Source organism: Asterias rubens, chromosome 11 (genome assembly GCF_902459465.1).
Source record: "Asterias rubens chromosome 11, eAstRub1.3, whole genome shotgun sequence".
Taxonomy (NCBI): domain Eukaryota; kingdom Metazoa; phylum Echinodermata; class Asteroidea; order Forcipulatida; family Asteriidae; genus Asterias; species Asterias rubens.
This window is the reverse complement of record NC_047072.1, coordinates 6,555,894-6,583,238: the sequence shown is the minus strand read 5'-3', so window position 1 is coordinate 6,583,238 and position 27,345 is coordinate 6,555,894. Positions and strand designations below refer to the sequence as shown.

General features: G+C 38.6%; 3 protein-coding genes across 4 annotated transcripts in view; 1 reads left to right on the top strand and 2 right to left on the bottom strand.

The window, feature by feature from the left end:
• LOC117296581 (E3 ubiquitin-protein ligase E3D-like) overlaps positions 1-18,353 on the bottom strand; it is a 57,361-nt gene extending 39,008 nt beyond the window's left edge. For both annotated transcript variants that reach the window (XM_033779600.1, XM_033779601.1), the window contains exons 1-7: positions 18,217-18,353; positions 16,436-16,586; positions 15,662-15,828; positions 14,726-14,957; positions 12,899-12,962; positions 6,156-6,273; positions 1,908-2,019 (exon numbers count right to left, since the gene is read on the bottom strand). In XM_033779600.1, coding sequence (XP_033635491.1) covers positions 1,908-2,019; positions 6,156-6,273; positions 12,899-12,962; positions 14,726-14,957; positions 15,662-15,828; positions 16,436-16,586; positions 18,217-18,332 — 960 coding nt within the window. In that variant the 5' untranslated portion in view covers positions 18,333-18,353. The remainder of the gene's footprint in view (positions 1-1,907; positions 2,020-6,155; positions 6,274-12,898; positions 12,963-14,725; positions 14,958-15,661; positions 15,829-16,435; positions 16,587-18,216) is intronic.
• Positions 18,354-20,368: 2,015 nt separating this feature from the next.
• On the top strand, positions 20,369-26,233 carry LOC117296909 (S-crystallin 4-like). The gene is made up of 5 exons (XM_033780014.1): positions 20,369-20,604; positions 21,256-21,348; positions 22,296-22,414; positions 23,307-23,417; positions 24,602-26,233. Exons 1-5 carry the CDS (start codon positions 20,472-20,474, stop codon positions 24,758-24,760), a joined length of 615 nt encoding a protein of 204 aa, XP_033635905.1. The 5' UTR covers positions 20,369-20,471; the 3' UTR covers positions 24,761-26,233.
• A 454-nt stretch (positions 26,234-26,687) lies between these two features.
• LOC117296662 (perlucin-like) lies at positions 26,688-27,173 on the bottom strand. The gene has a single exon (XM_033779690.1). It carries the CDS (start codon positions 27,171-27,173, stop codon positions 26,688-26,690), a length of 486 nt encoding a protein of 161 aa, XP_033635581.1.
• Positions 27,174-27,345: the final 172 nt, after the last annotated feature.

Below are 27,345 nucleotides of genomic sequence, written 5' to 3'. Positions count from 1 at the left end.
TAGTGGATAGATGAAACCCATACTTAAAGGCAGTGGACACTATTGGTAAATGTCGAAGACTAGCCTTCACAGTTGGTGTATCTCAACATATGAATAAAATAACAAACCTGTGCAAATTTAAGCTCAATCGGTCGTCGAAGTTGCGAGATAATAATGAAAGAAAAAACACCCTTGTCACACGAAGTTGTGTGCTTTCAGATGCTTGATTTTGAGACCTCAAATTCTAAATCTGAGATCTCGAAATCAAATTCGTGGAAAATTACTTCTTTCTCGAAAACTATGTCACTTCAGAGGGAGCTGTTTCTCACAATGTTTTATACTATCAACCTCTCCCCATTAGTCATTACCAAGTAAGGTTTTTTGCTGATAATTATTTTGAGTAATTACCAATAGTGTCCACTGCCTTTAAATCCTTACAGACTGAGATTATCTACTTCACAAAGCTGTGGCACATGCAAATCTCCAACAATATTCACATTTCAAGGTCAAGGATTGTATTTATTCCTGATTCCACAGTCAGTTTCACTGATCTGCATTCCTAGGTTCTACAGAGACACACAAAACATGCAGTCTGATTTTGATTGATTTGGGTTGATTTGTATAATTCTTAGTCTCTTGTATATTATGTCGATCAAAAAGTATAAACACTTTATTCTTGTAGGCAATGAAATCTACTAGGCCCCCTAGATTTGCAGTTTTCTAAAATAACAAGCAATGTTTTTTGTTTTTTAAGCTAAGTCTGTTTTAATCTTAGTTGATTTTTTGGTATTTTTACCCATCATCAGTAAACTTAAATTAATTAAGAAACGATCACGTCTACATGTATGACCAATGTGTCAGATGTTTACAGTTCACAGTAGGTTGTTATGAATCACTTGATTGTGGTTGAATGGTTTGCATTCGCAATTACAACAACAAGTGAGTTGTCCTACATGTAACGTGCAGTTATATTTTGTACAAAAAAGACAGAGTGCTTGTAGTCTCCCGGATTCTTAACGATGAGTTTGCTCATTAAAATGTTATCCACTGTAATACATGTAAAGTAATCTACAAACTAATTGAGCAGATGTAAGTGGGGTGTAATGGCCGAGAGGATAAGAGCACCGAACTCAATCACTGGTGTTTCTGTTCAGCAAAGTGTGGGTTATTGTCCCGGTCGTGACACTTGTGTCCCTGAACAAGACACTTGCTTCTTTCTCTTTGCAAGTCCTTCTGGTTACTACGATGTAATGTACATTAGACTAGAGTCACTAGACTGAGTCAACTTTGACTAGCCTCTTATATCACAGCATCATAATTTCAAAGTACAATGTAGGTACAGTAGCTCATTTTGACCAGCCCTCTAGGCTACCTTAAGAAGCAATGAAAAGACCTCACCCCCCACCCTTGGTCATGTTAGTACACCAAACCAGTAGCTAAATTCAGCTGTTTATGCACACGGTGCATCACTTTAACTGATCATAAGTTCAACTCACCAAGTAGACACTGCTTAGATGGCAGCATCATAATTTCAAAGTACAATTTAATAGGTAGCTCATTGTGACCAGCCTTATTGACCCAATTCCCCTGACGTCATCATCAGAATCATCTGCATTTGATATTTTTGTTTGTTGTTACCAATATTGGAATAAATATCTTAAACCAATACAAAATATTGGTCAGTGAAGTGCGCATTTTAGGCGACGCAGCGTTTACACGTAGACCTATAGACCACCATAATGGTGAGCATGGCACAGTCTCTGCGTGTGACATACGAGCAAGGGGTCAATAGGCTACCTTAAGATGAAAGACTAGCCCCGGCTTTTCTTGACTACAACAAAAAGCTTTATGCCAAAGCAGTCGCTAAATTGAACACTTTTTGCACATTGTACACCACTATAACCGATAATCTGTAAAGTTCAACTCACCAGTAGACACTGCTGCTGGCTAGCCTCCTTCTCAATGATGAATTTGAATGTGGCATGCATCTGACTCAAAGAGGCTAAGTGCTGGGCGAGGTAGGTTTCGGTGTTATAGCAACTGGAACAAAGAATAATAAACAAATTAGTTTACCTGACAGAGTTTTTACGAACCTATTGTGAACCTGTCAGATTTACTCAACAATAAACTCAACAATTTTAGTGAGAAATTACCAGTTTGTCAAAAACTATGGTGTTGTTCCTAGCAAAGTTTTATAATATAAATAACTCTCCAGTGCTCGTTAAAGGGTCTGTGTACTTTTTGTAGGACAAAAAACACAATGTTCACAGATTTACACTAAACTTACACACTTTGAAGATAATGATAGTAGAAAGCTTCCCTGAAAATATTACTTGCTGAGGTGCTGTAGTTTTTGAGAAATGAGTAAAACAATGTCATGAAAATAATTTTCGTCTCAGTGATCATTATTTTCATTACACTGTTTTACTCATTTCTCAAAAACTACAGCACCTCAGTGACTAACATTTTAAGGTACATTGTACTCTTTCTACTATCATTATCTTCAAACAGTGTAAGTTTAATGTATATCTGTGGACATTGTGTTTTGCGTTACAAAAAGTACCCACATCCTTTAACAAGTAACTGTTTATGGTCATTGATTTGTGTAGTAATTGACAAAGGTGTATATCCTCCCTTTAAACAATGTACAGTACACGTACCTCAAAATAAACTGCGTAGTACATGTAAATGTATGTAACATTTTTCCCTATGGTATGTACATTACTGAGAAACATGGCCTCTTTTGGGCAAACACTTTGTGGTGGCACTGCACTTCAATGTGCCTGAATTAATAATAATGAATTGCAACAAAACTAATACTGGGTGTTTTAAAGATCTTTCCTAAAACCTGGACACAGTTTCAAAATGCTTTTAGCAGAAAGTTGAACTTAGCAAAAACAAGTTACCAGTCAATATACCATGTACTGTATATTGTTTATGACTTGTTCCCTGCATATTTGCTTAGCATAACAGTTTTGCTAAGCACCATTTCCTACTTAACAGCTTCATGAAATTGGGCCATGGTAATGTGAGTACCCAAGCAATTGCTTGACCTGTTTTTTTTAATTGGGGTTACGTGTATATTTCCCTTTAAACAATGTTGACGATGTGACTCCATCTGGAGAACAAAATTCTGTCTATTAACTAATGAGCAGATATTCAAGATATATCTTAGGTTTTACAATTATTTTAATAAAAGTAAGCCTTTATTTCAATGACACATTTCTACAAAACATTAGGTGCAAATGTTACAGATGTAGATCTCCGTTACCATGTGTCATTTCAATGAGAACATTATTTAGAGCAGACACACAAAATGCCTCAAGGGCAAATCTGGCAGGGATCATCAGGAACTGATTTTTTCTTGATGCTCAAGAAACCAGACTTTTAGCAGGGCTTGAAATTTACATTGAACTTCAGGGCTGAGACCAGTGATTTGGGCATTGGGCCAGTTATCTCATGAGTGAACAAGTTCAGCTGTTTTATGACAAATGTTTCCAATGCTGACTTTTAGTATATTATTACTTTTACTATTTGATTATAACATCTGAGGAGATCCTTGTCATTTGATTGGAGGATTGTAGGTCTTGTGGTACTCAATGTAATCTACAGGGTGTCATGGCCGAGTAAATGCATGTAAAAGAACCAGTGGTGGATTTCACAAAGAGTTAGGACTTGTCTTATCTCGAGTTAGGACCAGTTACTCGTCCTAACTTAGGACTATCCATGCAATTTGTATATCTCCTAGGACTAGTCCTAAGTTAGGGCTAATCCTAACTCTTTGTGAAATCGATCACAGGGCTCAAGCTCTGGTGTCTCTGTTCAGCAGAGCGTGGGTTTGAATCCCGGGCGGGACACTTGTGTCCCTGAGTAAGACACTTTTAAACTATAATTGCTTCTCTCCACCCAGGTGTAAATGGGTACCTGTGAGGGCAGAGATGGTTTTTGTGATTGATTTAGTTTAGTAGTGCATATTTTATACACAGGTTGTATACTTCCCAGGGAGCCGAGATGGTTTAAGGAATAAATTAAATGGCCCAGTGACCAGGGGTATTATAGTTGGAAGTACTTTGAGACGCCCTTCGGGTGTGTAAAGTGTGGTATAAAAACCGATTATCATTAATATGATAAGTTTTTTTATAACAAAGGTATTATTTGTTTTAAAAATGTATTTGATTTGTACTCAGCTGTCATTTTTCAATGAATTCCGCCAACATTGTTGTAGCCTTATTTTTTTTCCATTTGTTTTCTTTTTTTCCCCCAGCTCATCGAACTTCTTTTGGATATTTGTTTTTTTTATTTTACTTTATCAAATAATGAGCCACAAGGAAAACTGACTGGGTAAATTTTAAATGATTAAGGGTTGAAGAAAGACAAATTTACTAGTGCGGGATTTGAACCATCGAACACTGGATTAATCGTTGCCAACTGAGCTACATGTACCTAGCTCTATGTTGGCGGTCTCACTATTTGTTCAACCCAAAATTATTTTGCTTCAGCATTTCTGCTTTATTGTAAGTAAACCCAATATTTCCATATTAACCTTGATTAACTTTGTAGTTACTTTGTTATGGGTGTTTGTCAATGTAAGTTTCATCATTGTAAACCAAATAGTCCTTGAACTTTTTGTTTGGTAATGTAACTCAATAAAAGCAAAATGAATACCAATGAAAAAAGTATGATATTTTATTTTATCAAGCACAAGGGCTGGCCTACATATGGTGTAGGCTTTGAGGGACATTAAAAGTTATTTTTAAAAAAAAATGAGAAATCAGACTACAGTAGAAAGAATATCAAGCCTGCTTTAGATTGCAAGGTTTCTAATTGCAAGTAGAATTTGAAATATTGACTGGGGGAGATACAACATAGTAAACATACTGTACATTGAATTAATGTTCTTATGTGTAGCGCCTTAACACGTGACCTATTAAGGGCTCAACAGAGTAAACAGAGCTACATTTTAAATTAAGACGCTCATTTACACATTATGTATTGCAACTTGTAAACTAGTTTACATGGTGCTGTGGCGCATATAGCAGCGACTGCCAGACACACCAGGACAACCCCAAAAGTGTAGCTAGATTGTTTGATGTGCCTTAAACAACACAAGGAACCTCACAGTACTGTTTCTTTTCAGAACCAATGCAACTTATTGAGAGATATTCAATGTGCATGGTATAACCTACATGTAGAACCTTACTACATGCACCTTGTTTACATAGTTTTTACTACTAGAAAATGAAGGACGAAAAAAAAACAGATTTCATGCATTTCACTTGATAAATAAACAATATGAATTGAAAGTTACACATACAATAGAGACTGCTATGTCTTTGACATGTCTTGATCTAGGTGCCCTTTGAGTCATCCTCACATGGACACTGACAAGAATGGGAATGGCGTACTTTGTCAGCATTTGCGACATGCATTATATTAGATCTGTTTTTTATCACTGGAGAAGGTGGCCTTGCCTCCTTCATCAACAGCAGGCTGCATTCTGTGCAGGAAGTCACCTGTTTATTATCCATTCACTGCATCCATCCCGGTAAAAATTAGATTTGCAAATTTCATGTCTGTTTCTGGAAAAGTGTGTGTATCAGAAAAGCAAGTCAAGGCCAAGACAGTTCATTGACAATTGAACAATTTCAGGGCTCAACAGAATGCTGGCATGATAGCTAGTGCTTGGAAGAAAGTAGACAATTTAATTTAAAATACAAGCACACTCTGTGGTGTAGGCTTTACTAGACTCTCAGGCTATTTGATAACAATTAAACTGATTTTCGGAGGGCAAACAACATCAGAAGTCGGATAAAACTCATTAAACTCATTCCTTTCACCATCTCAGCTCCCTTATGTAGGGAGTACAGCTTGTGCTGCCAAAAATTTCAATCAATCACAAGAACCATCTCTGCCCTCACAAGTACCCACTTACCCCTGGCTGGAGAAAAGCAACTATAGTAAAGTGCCTTACTCAGGAACACAAGTGTCACGACCGGGACTCGAACCAACGGACTCTGCTGCTGACCAGAAACACCAGAGCTTGAGTTCGGTGCTCTTATTCGCTCGGTCACGACACACACAAAAATAACACAAATAATGACAAGGTGGCCCTTCTGCTGTCAGAGAGGGCTGGAGGAACACTTCATTTCAAACCAGCACTGAACAATGACCCTTACCTAAAGGAATTCCTGAGGTTGAGTTGTTCATCACATGATCGTATATGAAGACTATGTTTGAATAACTTGACGCTGTGGATTGCCTGCCACTCTTGACCCCGTTGTATACTATCAGCACCTGCATTCAATACAAGTTTAAAAAAAACATTATCCTCTTGGTAAATTATCGCATCACATGAATGCAAATCTGTAGTCTTGAATGGCTACGTTCGTTTTGTTAAAGAACATGTAGTTGCCAGTTATGCAAGTTGATTTACTGGAGAAAAGATATCTATTTCAAACAAAACAGCTGGATCTGTTTTGATCCAGATCAGTTTGGATCCAGATCGGGTCTGGGTCGGTCGCAATCCTAAACCTTCAGATCTTTGTTTTGATCCTGGACTTCATAGGTCTTGGGCTGTACCTTTGCCTTTAAGTCTTAGATCACAGAAATAGGCCCTTGGGCTTAGGCTACGCCTTAGGCTCCGACTTAGGCTCCGACTTACACACACAGGCTTCGGCTTAGGCTCCGGCTTGGATTCCAACAGTAATTTTTAAGGTACACTTTTGCTATGGGACATCAAACAGACGGACGGTGCTATAAGCAGCAGTTTCGAAAAGGGCCTTCCGTGATCTGGGCCCAATTTCATAAAGCTGCTATAGCAGAAAATACTGCTGGACAAATGTCTTTGCTAAGTAAAAATGGAGGGGAACACCAGTCACAACAATATACACTTAGTGTAACTTTGGCTGGTAACCTGTTTACATGTTAAACATCACTTTTCTTTGCTTAGCAAGCTGTTATGCTAATATGCTTTATGAAATTGGGCCCTGAGACTGAAGCAAAAATAAAGTCAAAGATCAAAACAAAGGTGTGAACACGGTGAAGGACTCTAGGATTGCAACCAATCCATACCTGATGGTCCTGTAGGATACTCTCATTTAAGGAAGCTTGCTTCGGCTACGTACAAAATAACATGTACTGCAAAGACTGAGGGCCACAAAAAAAAACACTGTAATTTACATCGAATGTACTGAGCCTTACAAGAAAAATGATGACGCATGTAGGAGAATTACATGTGTGATAGTTTTACCAAATGAGTGTACTAACTATTGATTCAGCAGCCTAAGAGCAATTAGTGTTAGTGTGAACCATATGGCTTAATCAATGCTTACTCAATTTGTGTTGGTCATTGTATACTAATGTCGCTGGGCAGTATGAATATGAGTTGTGTTCGGAATGATGTTCCAATATTTTTGTCAAAGGACGTGGAGTTTGTTTTCATAACGATTGTGAGTTGTTTGTTTCAGCGGGGACTGATTATAGGAGAGCTTGTTTTAAAGGGAAGCATAATCACTCTTAAAGGCTTTTGGCAACTTTTGTAAACCAATTTTTTGGTTATGACATGAATCCCTACACACTGTGAATGAGAATGCATGTTATATAGTTTACCTGTAGAAGTTTCAGCTTCATAACGTCAAGTTTTGTAGAAAAAAAATGTGAAAACCACAGAGCAATGTTTACAGTGGGAGTCGCGTAATATCTGTTACATACACGCTAAAATAATTTTGATGAGATTGTTTTACTAATTTCTCAAAAACTACAGCACCTCAGCAAGTAAGAATTTGAGGGAAGATTTCTACAATCTCTAAACCATGTCAGTTTATGGTAAATCTGTGGATATTTGTGTCTTGTTTCTTATAAAAAGTACCCAAACCCTTTAAAACCAATGGCAATAAAACCTTTAACGAATAGAAAATCATACAACAGCTTTTGATAGTATTAAAGCATTTTGAAAATCATCTCACTTTGAAGAATTGTGGTATGAGAAAAATATATCAGTTTTTACCCCCCCCCCCCCCCCCCCCAAATTGAAGCTGAGAGGTGTTAGTGGTAATTACAGTAAGTTCCAGAATACTTGTTCATAATACTGTACATGTACGTTAAATTGGAGGTGTCCTGGAGGCTACAGTACATGTGACTGGTTACTTTAGTAACATTTAGCATGATACGCATGTTCCTTGGGAGTTCTGTTAACTTCAATTTTCTTTTCATTTGCTCAGCTATAAAGTGCATTTGGGTTGTATAAATAAAGTTCCACATGGAATGCTTGATGAATGCTCAAAGTAAACCATGCCCTCTTTGGAGTAAATAAAAATCTGCCAGATGTCATTAGGCCAATCATCCAGCATTGACTTCACTTTGTCCCTCCAGTCTTAAAGGCACTGGACATCTTTGGTAAATGTCAAAGACCACTCTTTTCACTTGGTGTATCTCAACAAGAATGCATACAATATCAAACCTGTAAAAAATTTGAGCTCAATTGGTCGTCGAAATTGTGAGAGAATAGTGGAAGAAAAAACACCTTTGCCACACAAGTTGTGTGCTTGTAGATGCATTTGAGACCTCAGCTGAGGTCCCGAATTCAATATTTTAGTGAGAAATTACTTCTTTCTCAAAAACTACATTACTTCAGGGGGAGCCTTTTCTCACATTGTCTTGTCAACAGCTCTCCATTGCCCGTTACCAAGTAAATTTTATGCTAACAATTTGTTTGAGTAGTAACCAATAGTGTCCAGTGCCTTTAAAGACCCACTCTGTTTTAGATTATTTTAGAGTGTTTGTCAAAATTAACAGAGAAGGGATGGCAATCAGTATTTTTTTAGCAAAGATAGTTTGGAAAACGGTCTTCATTTTAAGGATATATTACTGACAAGATTGATTCAATTAGATAAATAAAACACATCAAAGGATAACATTCTCCTTTTAACCCCATTTCAGAAGAACATGAACGTCAAGTACAGTTTTGTGATGCACTCATTTTCAAATTAGAGTCTAATTTATGGAATTGGGAGAAAAGTTAGAATCTCTAAATTCACCTGTGTAAAATGCCACTGTCACTGTGATAGCTATCTATCAAGTACTATTTTTGTGGGGACTTCTCGTAATTAAATTCACTACTGCAGAGTGAGTTCTTAGTATTGGTCTCAACATTAGTAGACATTCGTAATAATAATAATAATAATAATAATAAGGAAAATTTATATTGCGCATGTATCCACCTAAAAAGGTGCTCAAAGCGCATGAAAAGAAGAAAACAGAAACAAATCAACAGAAGGAAGAGGGAACATCAGGAAAACACAAGAAATAAACTACTGAAAAAGCTGTTTGAAACAAATGAAATTTCAATTTGTCTTTAAAAGTGTCCACGGTGCCACTACCCCGAATGTGTTTTGGCAACTGATTCCATAGGAATGGTCCAGCGTGCGCAAAGGACCTGTGACAAGTGTATGTTGCTCTATATTGGACAATTTGCTATTCCCTGAAAGCACTTTGCATGAAACATTTCCAAGAATAAGTGGTACTTGCAGCAAGCCACATTCTATATTGAGCTATCCAACAAGCTTTTTGACTGGTGCATCTGTTTGGGTTTTTTATTCCACACAAAATTGAAACTAAATAGTGGGGAAAACTAGTCAGGCCCACTTTGATGTTATGACAACAATATCTAGTCGGTATGACACTGCTGTAAAGTTGCAAGGGTCTGAGGTTCTAATCCCACCTGAGTAAATGCCTGTGATATTTTAAACAGAGCTTGGGAAAGTATTGATTAGTACGAACACACATCGGTGTATATGGGTAATCTAAAACCAAAATTAACATCAAGCAGGTACACAGGGAATCTCTCCAAGATAGCCATGCGGTAACTTTCTAGGATCATGCCATGATCAATGTCATTTAAGTCTTGGAAAGGTGTTCAGGGAGTCCGGTTTATTGATTGGTTGTCTTTGGGACTTAAGAAGCATAGCCCTGCTAACTGGATTGATTAGACTTGGGAGTAATTAACGTCTGAAATGGATAGCTGGCAAGAAGATCGATAGTAATTTGCCTTTGCCTTGTTGTGGGTGGACAATGGTCAAGAGCCAATGACCGGTTGGATTAATGTGGGTATTAGTGGGCAATCAAGTTTATGCACATTGGACTGTGCTCTACCTGATGAAAGAGGAAAGCCCCTTTCACACGAGAGTAAATTAGCAAGGGACCCTTGCTACACTGTAGCATGGTTGTAAATTTGTACCTCGTGTGAAAGGATGAACAGTTTTTACTGTACAAGTTTCCTTGTAAAATATTGTCCAACATTGCAAAATTTTACAACCATGCTCAAATTAAGCAAGGGATCCAAGATAAAGTGCTGTCGTGTGAATAGAGCTGAACAAAAAAATACATTTCACATGTCTTTGAAGGGATTTGTTTCTAAAAAAGAAAAAACTTGTTTTTACCAAAGTAATACCCTCCTTTTAAAGGGTCTATGTAACTTTTGTAGGACAAAAAACACAATGTCCACAGATTTACACTAAACTTACACAGTTTGAAGATAATGATAGTAGAAAGCTTCCCTGAAAATATTACGTGCTGAGGTGCTGTAGTTTTTGGGAAATGAGTAAAACAATGTCATGAAAATAATTTTCGTCTCATGAGACGAATATTATTTTAATTATTTACAAACGTATTTTCATGACATTGTTTTACTCATTTCTCAAAAACTACAGCACCTCAGTAAGTAATATTTGAAGGGAATCTTTCCACTATCATTATCTTCAAACCCTGTAAGTTTAATGTAAATCTATGGACATTTTGAAAAGGTACCCAAATCCTTTTAACTGGATCATCATCAGGCCTCACCTAACACTGTACAGTGCTTCCTTTAATTACTTTGCCTGTAAAAGGATTACTTTTTTCTACTGCATTATAACTGGAAAGGGTTAGACATTAAAACTGTGCCATTAGTCGGGCACATAAATAAACACATGTTTCTTGATTGATGGGCTTGTCAAGAATAGTAACTCTTTTGCTTGTCAAGTAACTCTCAATATATTTTTCTTTTGTTCATAATCTCTTAAAACGTTCCAGTAGAAGTTTAAAGTTCCTTTGCACTAATGAAAAGCGCATTGAGACGGTTATTGTAAAATGCGCTATATAAGAACATGTTATTGTGGCTATTATTATTTAAAGAAAAGCACTTTAATGAGGAGAAAAAATATTGCTAAAGTATCAGACCTAATAACATACTGCACCATGAAGAAGTATGTACACAGTACATGAGCCAAGTACAAATGATGAGTGTTGGCAAATATTGGGGAGAAAAACTTATTACTGAGCTTGATTCAGAAAGGTTATAATATTGTTCATCCGAGGCGGACAGGAGCTGTATTTGCAATACAAGATCATCCATCCATCCTGCACTAAACACTTTACCAGTTTCATTAAAAAAAACCTCTGGCAAGTACATGCTCACTGAGGAGGAAAGTTCTAAGCACGCACAATTGTTGACAAAACTGCTGTCACGCTCGATAAATTTTACACACCAAAGACCACTGATCATGCATTTAGCATCAAGGACCAGTTTACAATTGTGGATCATAGTTCTTTATTACTTTTAATGAAAATAAAGTGCTCCAAAAGTATATAATAAGTAGGGGTTGAGCCCAGAGTTTCTGGTTCACATAGCAAGCACTCTTGTTTACAGGTTTCCTCAGGCTTGCAAGCTAGAGTAATTAATGAGGCAACCTTGGTTTCATTTCCAGAAATATATCATAATAACACTATCATAATAACACTATTACTATTAGAATAGAGAATCACACTGGATTCACCAACTCAAGACAGTCAAACCCTTTGGACTTAACATAAACACTGGTGTTAAATAACTTCTCATTACCCTCCACTTCACTTCTGCCTAAGAACTTATATGTTGTATATATTCTGTACATAAAGTATAAATTAACCTAGTTTAAAGTTGTTTTTATAAATTCATCACTGTAACTATCTGATGTAAGTAACCCCCCCCCCCTTTTTTTTTTCCACAGGTCCCTCATACCTATTTTTAAAATCATCATACCTTTGATCTTGCTGATCTTGCTATTCTTATTAATTGACCATTGTTAGTTGCATCATGATGCAACTTGCTCTCTAATCCTACCCTTTCATGTCTCCCTGCATTGTTGTCGAACAATACTTTTACCACTTTTATGGTCCAGTAACCCTTCCTTTCATTCTAAACATCCTTTGTCCTCGCCACTTCACTCCCATTGGTTCTTAGCCACCAATATTGTTTCTGAAATAGGAACTTTGATTGGCTGTTATTTTCCCGCTTCTTTCTGGATCCTTTCCTTAATCCCTTTCCCCCTCTCTTTTTCTATAAATGGATATGTATTTGTTTGTACTTGTTTTATGCCTCTGAAGAAGGTCCGGATTGGATCGAAAGCTAAGGCCATCTACCCTATTCATTATAATAACACTATTATGTCATACATGACGAGTGATGGCCCATCAGTTAAGTGCACCGGATTCAAAATCTGGTGCTTCTGAACAACAGAGGGTGGGTTCCAGTCCCGGTCGTGACACTTCAGCAGAACACTACAGTACATGTAACCATGATGCTTCGACCTTCGGATGGGACATAAAGCGGTTAGTCCCATGTGTTGTGTAACGCACATAAAAGAATCCAGTGCATCAGACGAAAAGAACAGGGGTTCACCCCAGTGTTCCTAGTTTGATTGGCTGCATACTTGGCTGGCATATCGCGCGCAGCACCTTGTAAACCATAACATGGTGCTATGTAAAAGGAGTACATGTACATGTAGCTCTCATAACTTAAACATAGTCCCACATTAAAGCACCTTGAGCATCACTGATTGATGGATATGGGCGCTTTGTAAGAATACACTGTTATTATTATTATTATTATTATTATTATTATTACCTTTTGTTAAACCTTCTCCTAGTGAAGAGCGGCATCGCCTGCATAGAAGAGACAACGACGACTCCTAGAAGAGATCAAGCAAGAAGAAAAACTAAAGTTTAAGCCACAACATAATATTTTACCTACAAGCAGATAAGATACTCAAAATTGGTAATGTTGCTAAAAGTTTAAAGAACTCTATTAGTTGTCACATTAATGCACATGGCTATACGGGCCCATGCCGAATTGCCCAGTCATCATGCATGTGAAATATAGAACGTTTATAGCAACATCGTCAGCAACAACCTCGGCCGCAGCTGTATCCACCAACTCTTGGCCCAATTTCATTGCTCTGCTTACCGCCGAATTCTGTGCATACGATCACAATTGCCCGCTTACGTGCAAGCGCCAAATTTCTGTGCTAGCCTTGTAAGTGAAGAATGCCGAGTACGCAAGCCCTACGCACAGAGCAGATTCTGTGCTTACGGCAAGCAGAGCCATGAAATTGGGCACAGAATATGGCCTAAGCAGTTTGGCCTGAGTAATCTTCTTTTACACTGCTAAAACTATTTGCTAAGTACCTTGAGCATATTCATTTGCAGCAAGCAGAGCCATAAAATTGATTCTTAAAAGATTAACAACTAACAAGAGTGCTTGAATCACACCACAAGTTGGTTCTGTTTGGTTGCATGAAAGTTTGAATATAAATTTGAATTGACTGATTATCTTTCCTTTGTGATTTGTTTTTGCACAGCTAACACATTGATAAGAACAATACCCTTTAGCATGCACTGTCAAGTTAAACTTGTGGTCCAACCAAACAGTGCCCTCGTGCATTAAGAATACAAGAACTTACAATGCCTCTTTCATTGACCCCATTCATAAACTGACTTCATCACCACAATAATAATAATAATAATAATAATAATAATAATAATAATAATAACCAGTTTTTATAAAGCGCTTTACACACCCGATGGCATCTAAAAGTGCTTCTGACATTATTACCCCTGATCACTGGGCCTTAAATCATTCCTGAACCATCTCAACTCCCTGGGGAGTATACAGCCTGTGCGACATTTATATGCGCTACTAAGCTAAAACCAATCACAAGAACCATCTCTGCCCTCACAGGTAATCATTTATCCCTGGACTTGAAATTGACCTCTTTTGATATGGAACTTAGTTATTGCAAAGAAACTGTCCAGACAACAAAACTTTGAACAGTGTTTCCAGTTTGCTACATGTACACGTATAGTGTTACAATAGACTATGCGATTGTTGGGTAATTGGGGAACCACTTTGGTCCCACGCACATTGCTTTAATGCATACTGTATACTCACACAATTTAACGAGACTCCTTGTTCGAATATGAGCAAGACTTGCACATTTTTTTGAAAATAAAAGAGAAAATCAGCTAATCCAGGCACTGGACACTATTGGTTATAACTAAAAATAATGTTTACCATAAACACTTACTGGTAACAGGCAATGGAGAACTGTCAATAGTTAAAAACATTGTGAGAAACGGCTCCCTCTGAAGTAACGATAGTTTTTGAAAAAGAGGTTATTTCTCACTCATTAAAACTCCTCAGGCCTGAAGCTTTTTAATATTAGGCATCTGAAAGCGCACTAATTTGTGCAACAAGGGTGTTTTTTCTTTCAATACTCTCTTGCAACTTGGATGACCAATTGAGTCCAAATGTTCACAGATTTGATATGTTATGCATGTTGGGATACACCAAGTGAGGATACTGGTTTTTGATAGTATTACCAAACGTGTCCAGTACATTTAAGAAAGAAGTTACCTGTCTGCTTTTTAATTTTCATACATCAAGACAACTTACCTTTCGTGTGACAGGAGCATCTGCAGTCTTCAGCCGCCTTAGTATAAAAGCCTCCTTGCATAGCATGCTGGGATGCAAAAGAATGTATAGAGCACCCACCAGGCAGTCCGAGTCCGACGGCAATAGCGACTGGTTTGCAAACCGCCCCGTCTCTTTGTTACCATGGCAACACCAATTCTCAGACAGCTCTCTCCAGTTCTCAGAGGGAAGTGGGAGAACTCTGTCAAACGTGCTACAAGCAAATACATGAACAGTAGATCTCACTTACTTTGCAAGGATTGCTACTCAAAAGAAATTCTGGTCCAGTCAATATTTTGAGCTAAAAGTACTGCGGTCTTGTGGACTTTCCCCCCAAATGTTATCCTTGCTCAGTTTCATTACACTAGTCTGCTCCCAGTTGTCTGCATCCAGGAACAAGTTCGAGTGCACATGTTTAGTTGACTACTGACCAGCAACGTATGGGCAGCGACACACTCACTTAAAGGACTTATTTTGAAACCTAGTCAATCATCGATACAATGGTATTCAACACTCAATTGTCTTCCGCCTTCTCACTATAGACCTTTATCACGATGTGGCCATCTTGATTTTACTCCATTCCAACTCACCATAACCAAACAAAGGCTGGACGAATTAATAGTTTGGTACCATGTTCACGCAATGAACATTAGCATTCAGTATCATGGAAACAGGGAACATGACCAAGATGGTGACAGCGTGATAAAAGTGTCACTGGTTCCCCTCTGCTCTTTACACAGTGTTAGAATGAAACAGGCTATTGGGACCAGTGAGAAAACCATGCACTATGAGGCTGGTTCCAAATGGTCGACCACAGTCAACCATTGGGTGACCAGCCCGCGTTCGAGTCAAAATAGTCAACCTTTAGTTACCCACGGTGCACACCCGAACTTGCTCCAGAAAGTGCACAAGACTCACCATTGATTCAATGCAATCTTGGCTCTGCACATCCCACATGTGAGGATACAGGAAGCCTGGCTCAAGAATCCACATTCTTCTTTCTCTCTGGCTTCAGAAACCTCCCTGGTGTCTTTAGAGTGACCCTCCGCCACCTGCAACCTCATATGGAGACCCTCCTCAGGTACCTGGAGGATAAAAAGGAGGATAAAATGCTCATCAAGTCACAACACTCCTAAGGTGACAGGTTTTTTTTTTCAGCCATGTCATGCATCTGGAACTCTCTACCACCTAATCTTAGGTCTTGTCTTTCCCACAAAATTCAAATCTCTTCTAAAAACTTATCTTATGTCACAGGTTTTCAAGGACTAATTTTGTTGTGTCTGTTTTTCTCCTAACCCTTAGCACTCATAAAAGCATGCTGACCTTTCGCTGGTTTCTGTATGGCAATGAACACTGACGTTATATTATATGTCATGGTGAACAAGCAAGCTGGCCGCCTAATTATTTTGCTAACCTGTGAAATATGCTTAGCTCAAACAAATTTGTTGGCTTAGTTAGCACGCAAATTTGCTTATTGCTCAGCAGCACTCTAAAAAATTGATCCCACCAGGTCGTAAGCGGTGGATTTCACAAAAAGTTAAGACTAGTTTTATCTTACATGAGTAAGAATGAGTTACTCGTCCTAACCTAGGTCTTAATCCTTAGTGAGGACTATCTTTGGGAAATCGACCCCACGTACAATCCTAGTTTGTTTTTTATTCCTCTATGGTTGCAAGGAGTTGATCATCTTACCCAGTGAAGTCCGTTGCAGGTTTTAGGAAGAAGTTTAATTCCATTCAGCTGGAAGACATCACACGATTTATCAGACCATAAATTTATGTTCAGGGAGTGAGGAAGAACTTCAACTTGGAAAGTACTTGGTGTGATCTGACACTTATCCTGGCTGTATAAACAAAACATAATGATGTATTTTATAGTTTTATTTTATTAATCATATCACTAATGCAACCAAGGGATAATAATTTCCAAAAATGCGACTAGTACTGCGACCTGGAGGCCTGAAGAAAAGATGACGAAGATAAGAAATGAAACTTCAAAAACAGATGTGCACGTGTAATCTGGAGAGTACATCGTATCATAGGAGGTCCTGTTTTCAAGGTATCCCTAAAATCGTGGCAAATCGTTTACTTCTCTTAAATATAATTGTTGGGGTTTTATTTGCCAAGTAAAGAGTCTCCTCTCCCTTGACCAAAACTTAGAAACACGTAAGGCTCCACTGGTTATTTGCACTTGTAAATGCAAAAAGTTTGGTATTTTAGGCATTTCTACAAGGTACAAAAATATGTCATAATGTTGAGGCCATAGGCCTATAAAACAATTTGCCCACCGAAAAAGTTTCATCAAACACTCATTCAATTCACAATTCACGATGATCAAATCATGTGACTGAACATTCTGCTGAGCATTCTTGGAAAAACATACAGAGGCTTAAAAGAAGCCAAGTGCCTTATATCATTTTCTAATATTTGTTTTGGTTTCTTTTTTAACCCTCATATCATTAAATTTAAACATCGGCTTGGTGATTCAATTATCACTGTTTATTTGAAAAGCCAATAATTATTCACACTTTTTATTTAATTTAGATTATTTTTTTTTATTTTTTTCAAATTACAATGGTAATTTTTAAAACATCATATATAAAAATATATTGAATAAAATTAAGACAACTGCTGGCTTTAGAGTCATACACAGAGTCTCACAGAACACTTGTAGTCACTGCAGATGTTTCTTCTGCGTATGGCTTCAGCGGGAAACCATACTTTGCCTTGAAAACAGGGGGGGGGGGGAAATGGGACCAGTTAAAGTCATCGAAGATCGGTGTGTGGTGTGAAAATTTCAATGTCCATCAAGTTTTGATATATGTTTGCATACTTCATACAATAACAAAATGAAGATAATTAGGGCATCGGTTGATGGCATCATTATTTTGTTCCCAATTCAAAGAAAAAGGCATACAAAAATACCATGAAAACAGGTAAGAGGAGGATACATGTTTTTACAATTTCTTGTCGTCTTAGATTTTAAAATAAAAGGGAGTTGTGTTTGCAACAGTTTTGAAGCTGAGGGGACTTGCAAAGGTTTTGCTCGAAGCTGTACATTTTGTACCTTGTATTATCCCAAAAATATCGGCTAAAGTAAATGATAATTTTCCATATCACTCAGCCCACCTCTTTCTTGTTCAATCATTTTTACAAAAAGGGATCTCATTCTCATTTTATTATTGAGGTAAATTATTTCATATCGAATGAAAAGGTAGTGGCATGATACGGCAACTTTTCGATAGAAGTGTAAACAAAACAATAACAATCTGAAGTCAGTCACTCAGCCATGCCAGTGCACTGCATGCGCACTCAGCAGCCAGCCTGTTCGTCGAGCAGACGACAACACGTCACGACAATTATTGTCATGCTTGTTTACATACAAAAATGAACAAAACTAAAGCTCCAGTTGTGGAAGAAGACGATACACCATGCCAGTTTCTTCGTGTAAATATAACCCTACACATTCCTTACCAGGGTTTGTCTTCATCACACGAGGTCTGTATCTGTAAAACAACCTGCACTGCACGAATTTGTTGACGAACCTCAATGAAGACCGTGGGCACATTCTCACAACTCGGCGCCGCCATTTTGAAGTATTGTTTTCTCTTCTCGTCCAAACTCTTGATGGCGGCATTTCACTTTGCTATAGCGGATTTTGTTCTTCTCCCCGAGAATAATAGCTAATTTACTTCCTAACTCACGCGGTAAAACGGTATGCATTTTCACTCTTTTTGTGTTTGTGTGTGGTACAGAACCAAAGAACATAGCCGTAAATTGTGTCCTGTGTGCGAAGGCCGTCACTTTTTGAGTTTGTGGGCCGGATAGCCGAGAAGTGCGCAGCCGCAATGTTCAAAGTCAAAGTCACACTTTTGCAAAGTTTCCCGCTCTTTTGGGGCAGGTTGTCTGCAAAGACATACCCATCCACCCATACGCTTTATTGATAAAAACTGGGAATGGGGTAAAAATAAAATCTATAAATGAAAAGAGACGTACTGCTCAAAGAAAAACATAATTTGAAGCCCGCCCTGGTGATTAGTGACTCTTTAGGCCTTTTCTGTTTACAAAAAAAACACGAAATAATGGGTGCGTCGTTTAGCTTCCCTGGGTCATCCCTGGGTCATCCCCGGTCTGCCCCGGTGCGTTCGAATAGCTTTTGACTTCATTCCAGTGGTTCACCCATGTCAGCCCCCAGTTCCCTGGAGTGGGTCACTTGGGGGCTGGCCCCAGGTAAACGAAGTCACTACGAGAGCGGTGAGTGGTCGTTCGTTCAGCTCTTGTCAGGAGCTCCCCCTGGCGGGAAGCCAAACGAACGCACCCAATGACTTTCGGCTGAAAGTAATGTTTTGCAAGGGTGTCGTATGTGCAAAAAAGTCCATTAGCCGCCTCTCCTCGTACACCGATTGGTTGGTAAACTTAAACGTTTGCCACCGAGTGTGTGATCATGGTCAAGTTGGTACAGTCGAAGACTGTTCGCTTGTTTTAATCATTGCATGGAATCATTTTTATAGAGCGTGAATATTATTTCTGCTGAACGGAAAAAAAACTTGCGTCAAAAACAAAAAAATTGAGTGAATGGGTACACGCAGGATGGGGGCTTTATAGGGGCCTAAAAAGAATAGGTGCCTACACAATCTGAGAAGCGTTACTGTCAGTAATGCTTCCAATATTCAACTGTGAAATGTTTCTCAAAATGCGTTGAATATCAAGCTGCTTGGATAGGCTTCTGACCAAAAGTTGCTTTTAATTCTAAGAATGAAACTACCTCATAACGGACGAAGCACTGATGGGAACGAGATGTTTGTGAAATGCAATTATTTATTTTCAAAGCTGGGCCAGTGTTGCATCCAGCCAGTCGGGGTCTTGTTTTCTGACAACCCAGGTCTCGACTTGAACTTTCTCTGGGCGGGTTCGTTACCCCCAAACCCCAAGGCTAAGTTCATATCAAAACGTGAACCGATTTTGTTATTATAACAATGCCATAATATGGTTTTATTTTGTTTGGAGAAAACTACCGACTCTCGCAATCAAAACACTTTTCCAGAAACTTCTACATGTATTTACCTCATCATGGTCGAATCGGCACGCTACACGCTGTGCTAAAAATAATATGATTACAATGGGCATGATTTTGCAAAAATCATCCAGGGATACGAACCTTTGGCCTTGAGATGCAATTATTTATTTTCAAAGCTGGGCCAGTGTTGCATCCAGCCAGTCGGGGTCTTGTTTTCTGACAACCCAGGTCTCGACTTGAACTTTCACTGGGCGGGTTCGTTACCCCCAAACCCCAAGGCTAAGTTCATATCAAAACGTGAACCGATTTTGTTATTATAACAATGCCATAATATGGTTTTATTTTGTTTGGAGAAAACTACCGACTCTCGCAATCAAAACACTTTTCCAGAAACTTCTACATGTATTTACCTCATCATGGTCGAATCGGCACGCTACACGCTGTGCTAAAAATAATATGATTACAATGGGCATGATTTTGCAAAAATCATCCAGGGATACGAACCTTTGGCCTTGAGATGGACAAAGGTACATGCATGCGCAGTAGACTGTCTATATACAATCGTATAATTGGCAATACAGTGGTGCTCACGTAGTTTAAATAGCCAGACATAAAATCAGACGTACACTTGCATGCAACTACACTTGCCAAGCACCACTTCAGTTTCATACTCCCATCAGTACTTCACGCACAACAACAACTTGCTTCAAAGATGCCTGCCTACAAAGTGATATATTTCGACGCTCGCGGCCGGGCTGAGCCTACCCGTATGATGTTAGCTCATGCCGGCCAGGAGTTTGAGGATGTTCGCTACACATCGGAGGAATGGGCAAAGAACAAAGCTAGTAAGTTTAGTTTGGCAGGGGCGCGGCTCAAAGAGCAATCTAGTGTAATAGTTATGGCGTGAAATGTACACGCATTATGTTACCATTCTAATCTTTGGTGTTTTATTATCATAAACAGGCTTTCAACGAGAAGGCTTTAGGCCTACCAGCATATAGACAAATTAAAATAGTAGTTTCTTATGAATAATGGTAACTGGAGTGGGGCCGGACTGATTAATGGTGGCGCTGGCCAGATAAGTGATTCTCAATTACTGTTGACTTGAAAGACATAAAACTGTACACTCGGATTACGTTTATGGATAAGGTCCATTATACATTCATATTGCTGTCTAAAATTTAAGTTGTATGTAGTCCTATATAAACCACACATAAGCTAATATAATTATTACTCTATTTCTCAAAATTCAACGGACAGATTTCTGTTATAGTCACTATCGGACTACCACTTTTTCACAAAGACAAGATCTTGTTTGAGTGAATATAATAGGACACTATTATTTCATAATGAATGAAAAAGTGACATCCCGAATACAGAAATGTTATCATCCCTCCCAGACAAAAATCATGAAAAGGTATCCACCTACAAATTTTGTTGAATGTTATTGTTCTGTAGGCCCCCTTATTGATTTTTTTTAAATTTCATTCCAATAGCAACTCCAATGCAGCAGTTGCCATTATTGATGGTAGATAGCAGACCGATTCCACAAGGCAGAGCTATGCATGGATTTGTCGCCAGAGAGTACGGTATGTAATAATTACATCCCATTTTTATCTAACATTCTGAAAACCATATTTGTGAAAATGTGTCTGTGAGTGATGCTTTGTAGTGTTTTGTTGAAAAACTGATTTAAAAGCAGTGGACACTATTTGTAATTACTCAAAATTATTTTTAGCATTAAACCTGATTTGGCAACGAGTAATGGACAGCTGTTGATAGTATGAAACATTGCGAGAAACGGCTCCCTCTGAAGTAACCTTAATTTTGAGAAAGAAGTAATTTTCCACAAATTAATTTGATTTTGAGACCTCAGATTTAGATTATGAGGTCACAAGCATCTGAAAGCACACACCTTTGTGTGACAAGGGTGTTTTTTTCTTTAATTACTATTTTGCATCTTCGATGACCAGTTGAGCTCAAGTTTTTACAGGTTTGTTTTATGCATATATATTGAGATACACCGAGTGTGAAAAGACTGGTCTTTGACAATTACCAATAGTGTCCAGTGTCTTTAAAAGCTTGCTGATAATTCAGTCGACTTATTGTTACAAAACAAAACAGCTCTGAATTTAACCCAAATTCAAGGTCCCATGAGACTTTACTCAAATTGCGGGGCCAGGTTGACCCAGAAAGTGGTTTATAATAAGGGGTTTTGATTATTTTTTGGGTCAAAATGATCATTTTGATGAATGATCTGGGTCAGGCTGACCTGAAAGTGGTCTTTGAAGAAATCTGATTTTAACACAGATTTTGCATAATTATTTTGATCAAGTTCTTGGTAATTCTGACATGGATTCAGGGTCATACTGACCAAGACATGGGTCAAGTACGACTTGACCTGAATGTGGGTCAATTCAGGCCCCTAGGGGGGTTTAAGGAGCACTTGACTACACTGTATCCCAAATGTCACTGAGACTCATATCCCCTGCTTTCTCTGTGTGATTTCATCTCTATTTTTTATAATTTTTTTTAGGACTGAATGGAGCCAATAATGAAGAAACTACCAAGATTGATATCATTATTGCAACATTAGAGGACATTTTTGACCCACTTGGAAGGATCCTTTTCTACGAGAAAGATGAAGAAAAGAAGGTTGGTCTTCATGTTGTTATCATTTATTGGATAGATTAGTGATTTTCAGGGATGATGCAAATGACTTATCAAACACTAATGGGAGACTTTAAAACTCTAGGTGGCAGCAGACATCCCAGGTCAATAATGTTGTTGACGTGGCTCTGAGCATGCTCACAACTACGAGAACAACGTATTTTTTATCTGGTGAGTCTGCTGCCACCTAGTGTCCCCAAAAAGTCTCCCTTAAGAAGTTTTGGCGTTTGGGATTGAAGAGAGCTCCAATGTCAAATTCAGTTTGAAGAAAAGAAAAAACAAAACATTCTTTTGACTGGCGCACACATTTCCCTTGTACAAACCAATTTTTTGTTGATGTTCAATGATGTCACGTTTCGAATTTCGCTCTGAAAGTGTACAAAATAAGAAGACATTTAGGGGTTTAGACTTCTTGAGGTCTTGTCTTTTGGAAATTGAGTGCATCTGAATACTTCATTTGACTTTTGAAACCTTTACATATTGACAAAACAGGGCTAGATAGCTCAGGTGTTTAGAGAGCCGACATTTTAATTCGGAGGTCATTGGTTCCAATCCCATTCTAGTCAGTTTGTATTTGTCTTCATATAATAAATAAATAGAAAAAATGCATTTTGAACCAAATGTGAAAAATAACATTATTGTTGAAAGTCGTAAGATATTTCTCAAGCAATTGAAAGATTGTGGGTTCGAATCCCGCCTGAGTGATTTGCCTGTGGAATTTGTCCCCACAGAACTCAGGAAAGTACTCAGTATATCCCCCCCCCCCAGTGCTTAATTCTCATCAGTGTAAGGTTAAAAAACTATTCATGATTTAAAAAAACTTACATCTTTTAAAAATAAAAGAAACATCAATTACATTTTTTTTGTTTTCCTACAGAAAAAAGACCTGGAGGCATTCTACAATGAGAAGTCTCTCAAATTTCTGGATGCTTTGGAAAAGTTCTTGGTGTTCAACAAGGGCGGTGATGGTTTCTTTATCGGGGATAAGGTACTTTTAAAAGAAATGCGCCTTATTTTTGACCGCGCGAGGGCGCTATAAATAGTACTTTTATCACTTCCGGGGGTATACGCGATTCGCCCTGCACAGATTAATAGGCGTTCTGTCACTAGTGTTGCGCCGTAGTTTCAATTTGTTTTAGAGGTGGATTATAACGGCTCCTTTAAAAGTCTTATTGTCCGTGATGGATTAGATGTCTGTGGTGGTTATGTGTTCCAATCTTTAATAACTGTTTTGGGTATGAATGAATATACCCCCGGAAGTGATTGAGAGCGCCCTCACGCGGTCAAAAATATGGCCCATTATGTAATTTTCACTCTCGGCGTTGAATGAGGTGAGAGTGTCACGGCCGAGTGGTTAAGAGCATCGAATTCAAGTTCTGGTGCTAATTCACTGGAGTGTGGGCTCGAATCCCGGTCGTGACACTTGTGTCCTTGAGCAAGATACTTTACTATAATTGTTTCTCTTCACCCAGGGGTATAAATGGGTACCTGCGAGGGTAGAGGTTGATATTGTGAATGACAAGCTTTCGGAGCGCCACGGCAGCTCGGGGCTGTATACTCCCTAATGGGAGCTGAGAAAGATTAAAGGGATGTTTATTGGCCCAAAGACTAGGGGACTAATGTAAAGCGCATTGATACGGTTTATTGTGAAATGCGCTATATAAGAATTTGTTATTATTATTATTATTATGCTGGTCTAGGTAGCGCTCAAGTTCGATCCCTATGCTAGACCAGCATGCACCTTAATCACCAGCTCTTGCGCAATGGGTATTTTTCTAAAGGTCTGTAGATTACATCAATTGCGACCTGTCATATATCTTGACTTTTGCAGCCTTGGCCTTAAACTTTTGCTTTATCTCCTCTGCTCAAGTCACGGCCCCATAAGGCCTGGTCACACGGGCCCGAGTAAGGAGAACAAAAGAACGAAAAAAATGCCCGCCCTTGATTGGTTGAAATGCTCCATGCAGAATACGCCCACGCTTATTCTACCCTCGAGGGCATGCATTTTTATCGTTCTCGTTTTCGTTCTCAATATCAGGGCCTGTGTGACCGGGCCTTAATTCTTATTAGGAACCTGGGACTCCTCAAGATTTTAAACCAAGATTCTGTTTGACTTTACCAGTCCTGTATTACCCTTTAAAGGAATTAATGAAACAATTTTTTTCCTTACAGATAACTCGTGCAGACATTGTATTTTACTGCGGTGCAGAAGCCTACGGCAGAGATGATGTTCTTCAGAAGTACCCCAAACTGTTCGCTCTCAAGGGACGTGTTGCCCAGGACAAGAAAATTGCAGCTTACTTGGAAAAGCGCCCAGTAACTTCGTTTTAAACTAACACAAATAACTTGACAAAGAAGCTGTAAGTTTAGTAGTTTTAAACAGCTTGTTTGGGATAGTATTAATTTTACTGTCCTATGTAGAGAAGTCAGGGGACTTGTTTTGACTACAATGAGCATTGTTAAATGTACAGTCTAACCTCGTTAGAAGGGCCACTCTCAAAAAAAAGTTCTGCCTCAAAACGAGTACATTCTGAAGCCCTTCGGATCTCATTTCTACTTTGTGTTTCTTTGTTTGCTGTCCTCTTATAACAATAATAATCGTTATAAAGAGATAATTTGGCCAGTCTAAGCGATCTCTGGTTATAACAAGAGTGGACTGTACATGGGCAATGTTTTTACAAGGGGAAGGGTGTGGGGGTGCCATGATGGTAATGGCTGTTGAATGCACCCAGCACCTTAACAACTTTTTAAAGGTTCTACACACAAAGGTCTTGTAGTTCATCAACTATCTGACTCGGTTTCAGTGTGGGACTGTTTTTCGATAATGGTGACAACTGACCAATTTGGTATGGTGCACACGAGGACTCTGAAGGGGATTCGAACTGAAGCTAAAAGTTAATGTTAGAATGTTGTAACATGCAACTATAAACAGCATCTGTATTTGAAATATGAGTTTTGTATATTAATGGCTATGTTACACTAGTAGACTATGTGAAACTATAGTTGCGTATGTTTATAGTATCCATGCATATATTTTTGTTTTTCTTCAAAATAAAACACCGCAGTAACACCGCATACAGGTTAATTCACCATGTACGATTCCACAACAACTTCATCCCTGAGGAAAAATACCCAGCAACTTTGTTTTATTCACATAGCCTCACATTGGTGTATCTTATCTTGTTAACTGAAAAGTAAAAGTGAGTCAAACAAAAATTCTGTACCAATCCTTCTTTGAAGTTAAACTACTGAAAAACAAGTTTTAAATAAATACGGGAGTTTTGTTTTCAACGCCGTATAGGTCCAGTACTATTAAATAAGTTAAATCCTAAAAGGCATCACGGCTGAGAAATTCATTGCGAGTTATTATTGCTTAGCCAAGATTGTGTTCACCACTTTCTCGTGTCAATGGAGGGCATACCAGTGTAGTTAAAAAAAACAGAGCATTGAGAGAGTTTCTCAACTTGTGATTTAGAAGCCACTTTTTTGTCCCAGGCTACCAGACTGTACATTGGCTCGTGATGCATTTGGACTGGAAATGGCGGCCACCACCCACGTGACTAAAGAAAAGTGGTCCCTCCATGTTATTACTCTCTCAATACACTGCTCTGAGAGAAAACAAAAAAAATGTTTAAAATAGTTCATTTCATTTCATTTATTAATTTCACAGGTCAAAATTCAAGCACAGACAACAAGAACAGTAAAGAGATAGGAGAGAGAGTTAAAAATGATAATAACATAGTTAGTCATAAAACAAGGCAAAACAAGCATATGAAATAAATAACTTTATTTTTGCAAACTCAATTATTGCCAAGTCTGTTTTATTTCGACAAAATGGTATTTTTTTCTCTTTAGTAACATTGTGTTGTCCAAACTTCTGTACATCTAATGATGCCGTCATTATGACGTATAGGGTGTGGTCTTGATGTTGCAGTTCAATTGTGTATAGCAATGGTCATTCGGGGACACTGTCACTTTAGCTTTTCAGGCCGATTGTGCAAAACGGTAATCTTTTTTACCATAACTTACTTGCGCAACGGTTACTTCTAGGAAGAAAAAAAGATGTCATCTACAACTACTATTAAATAGCGTTTTGGAGATAAATATTTCCCTTGATGATGCCGGCCACTGTGTTGTCAAGTTGCTTCACTCGCAGCTGAGGTCAGAAAAAGATCCGGCTTTTTATTTGAAAGTATAGTACAAATTGTTCCAACCTTCTCCTCAAAGTTGATGTGGTGACCATGGCAAGAATGAGTAATCAGTTAGGTCGGTACTGGTATCGTTGAAGCATCTTGCAGATGTAAGGTAACTTATAATGACAAGGGTAATCATTCCAACCCATATCGGCCCTCATTTGGACACAATCCTCGTTACCAGCTGCGTTATCCGGTTGGTTAGGATACCACCAGTCTTGGGGCCCGGTGGGTTGACCGTCCTGCCACACCCAGTCACCTTCTATGGCGATGTCCGTTAACCCGATCCAGGCACTACCGTGCTGAATGTACCCAGCGAGGAACGCAGCTTCGTCGGTGTCCAGTACCGAGGTGAGATGGGATTCTCTGCCGCCTTGCCCCTGGGCGTTGCAGTTGCTCTCGGCGGTGTTGAAAGTCTCTTGTTGTTCCACGTACAGATAGCAATGTCGTCTATAAACATCCCATCCCAGAGGGCATAGACAGCCTGCGTGCCCGTAGTGCACGATACCTGCTAGTAGAGCTAACAGCTTGAAGTCGGCAAGGAAATGCATTCTTATAGGAGTCGTTGTGAAATAAAGTTTTATCTGAGTTTTTTCCAAGTATTGACAGTGGATTTAGTTGTTGAAACAATGAACACCAGGGTTTAAGTGTCTTCTCCTTACAAAATGATACTTATTTTCATGAGACAGCATTTAATATTAATGCATGTAAAATCGATCCACA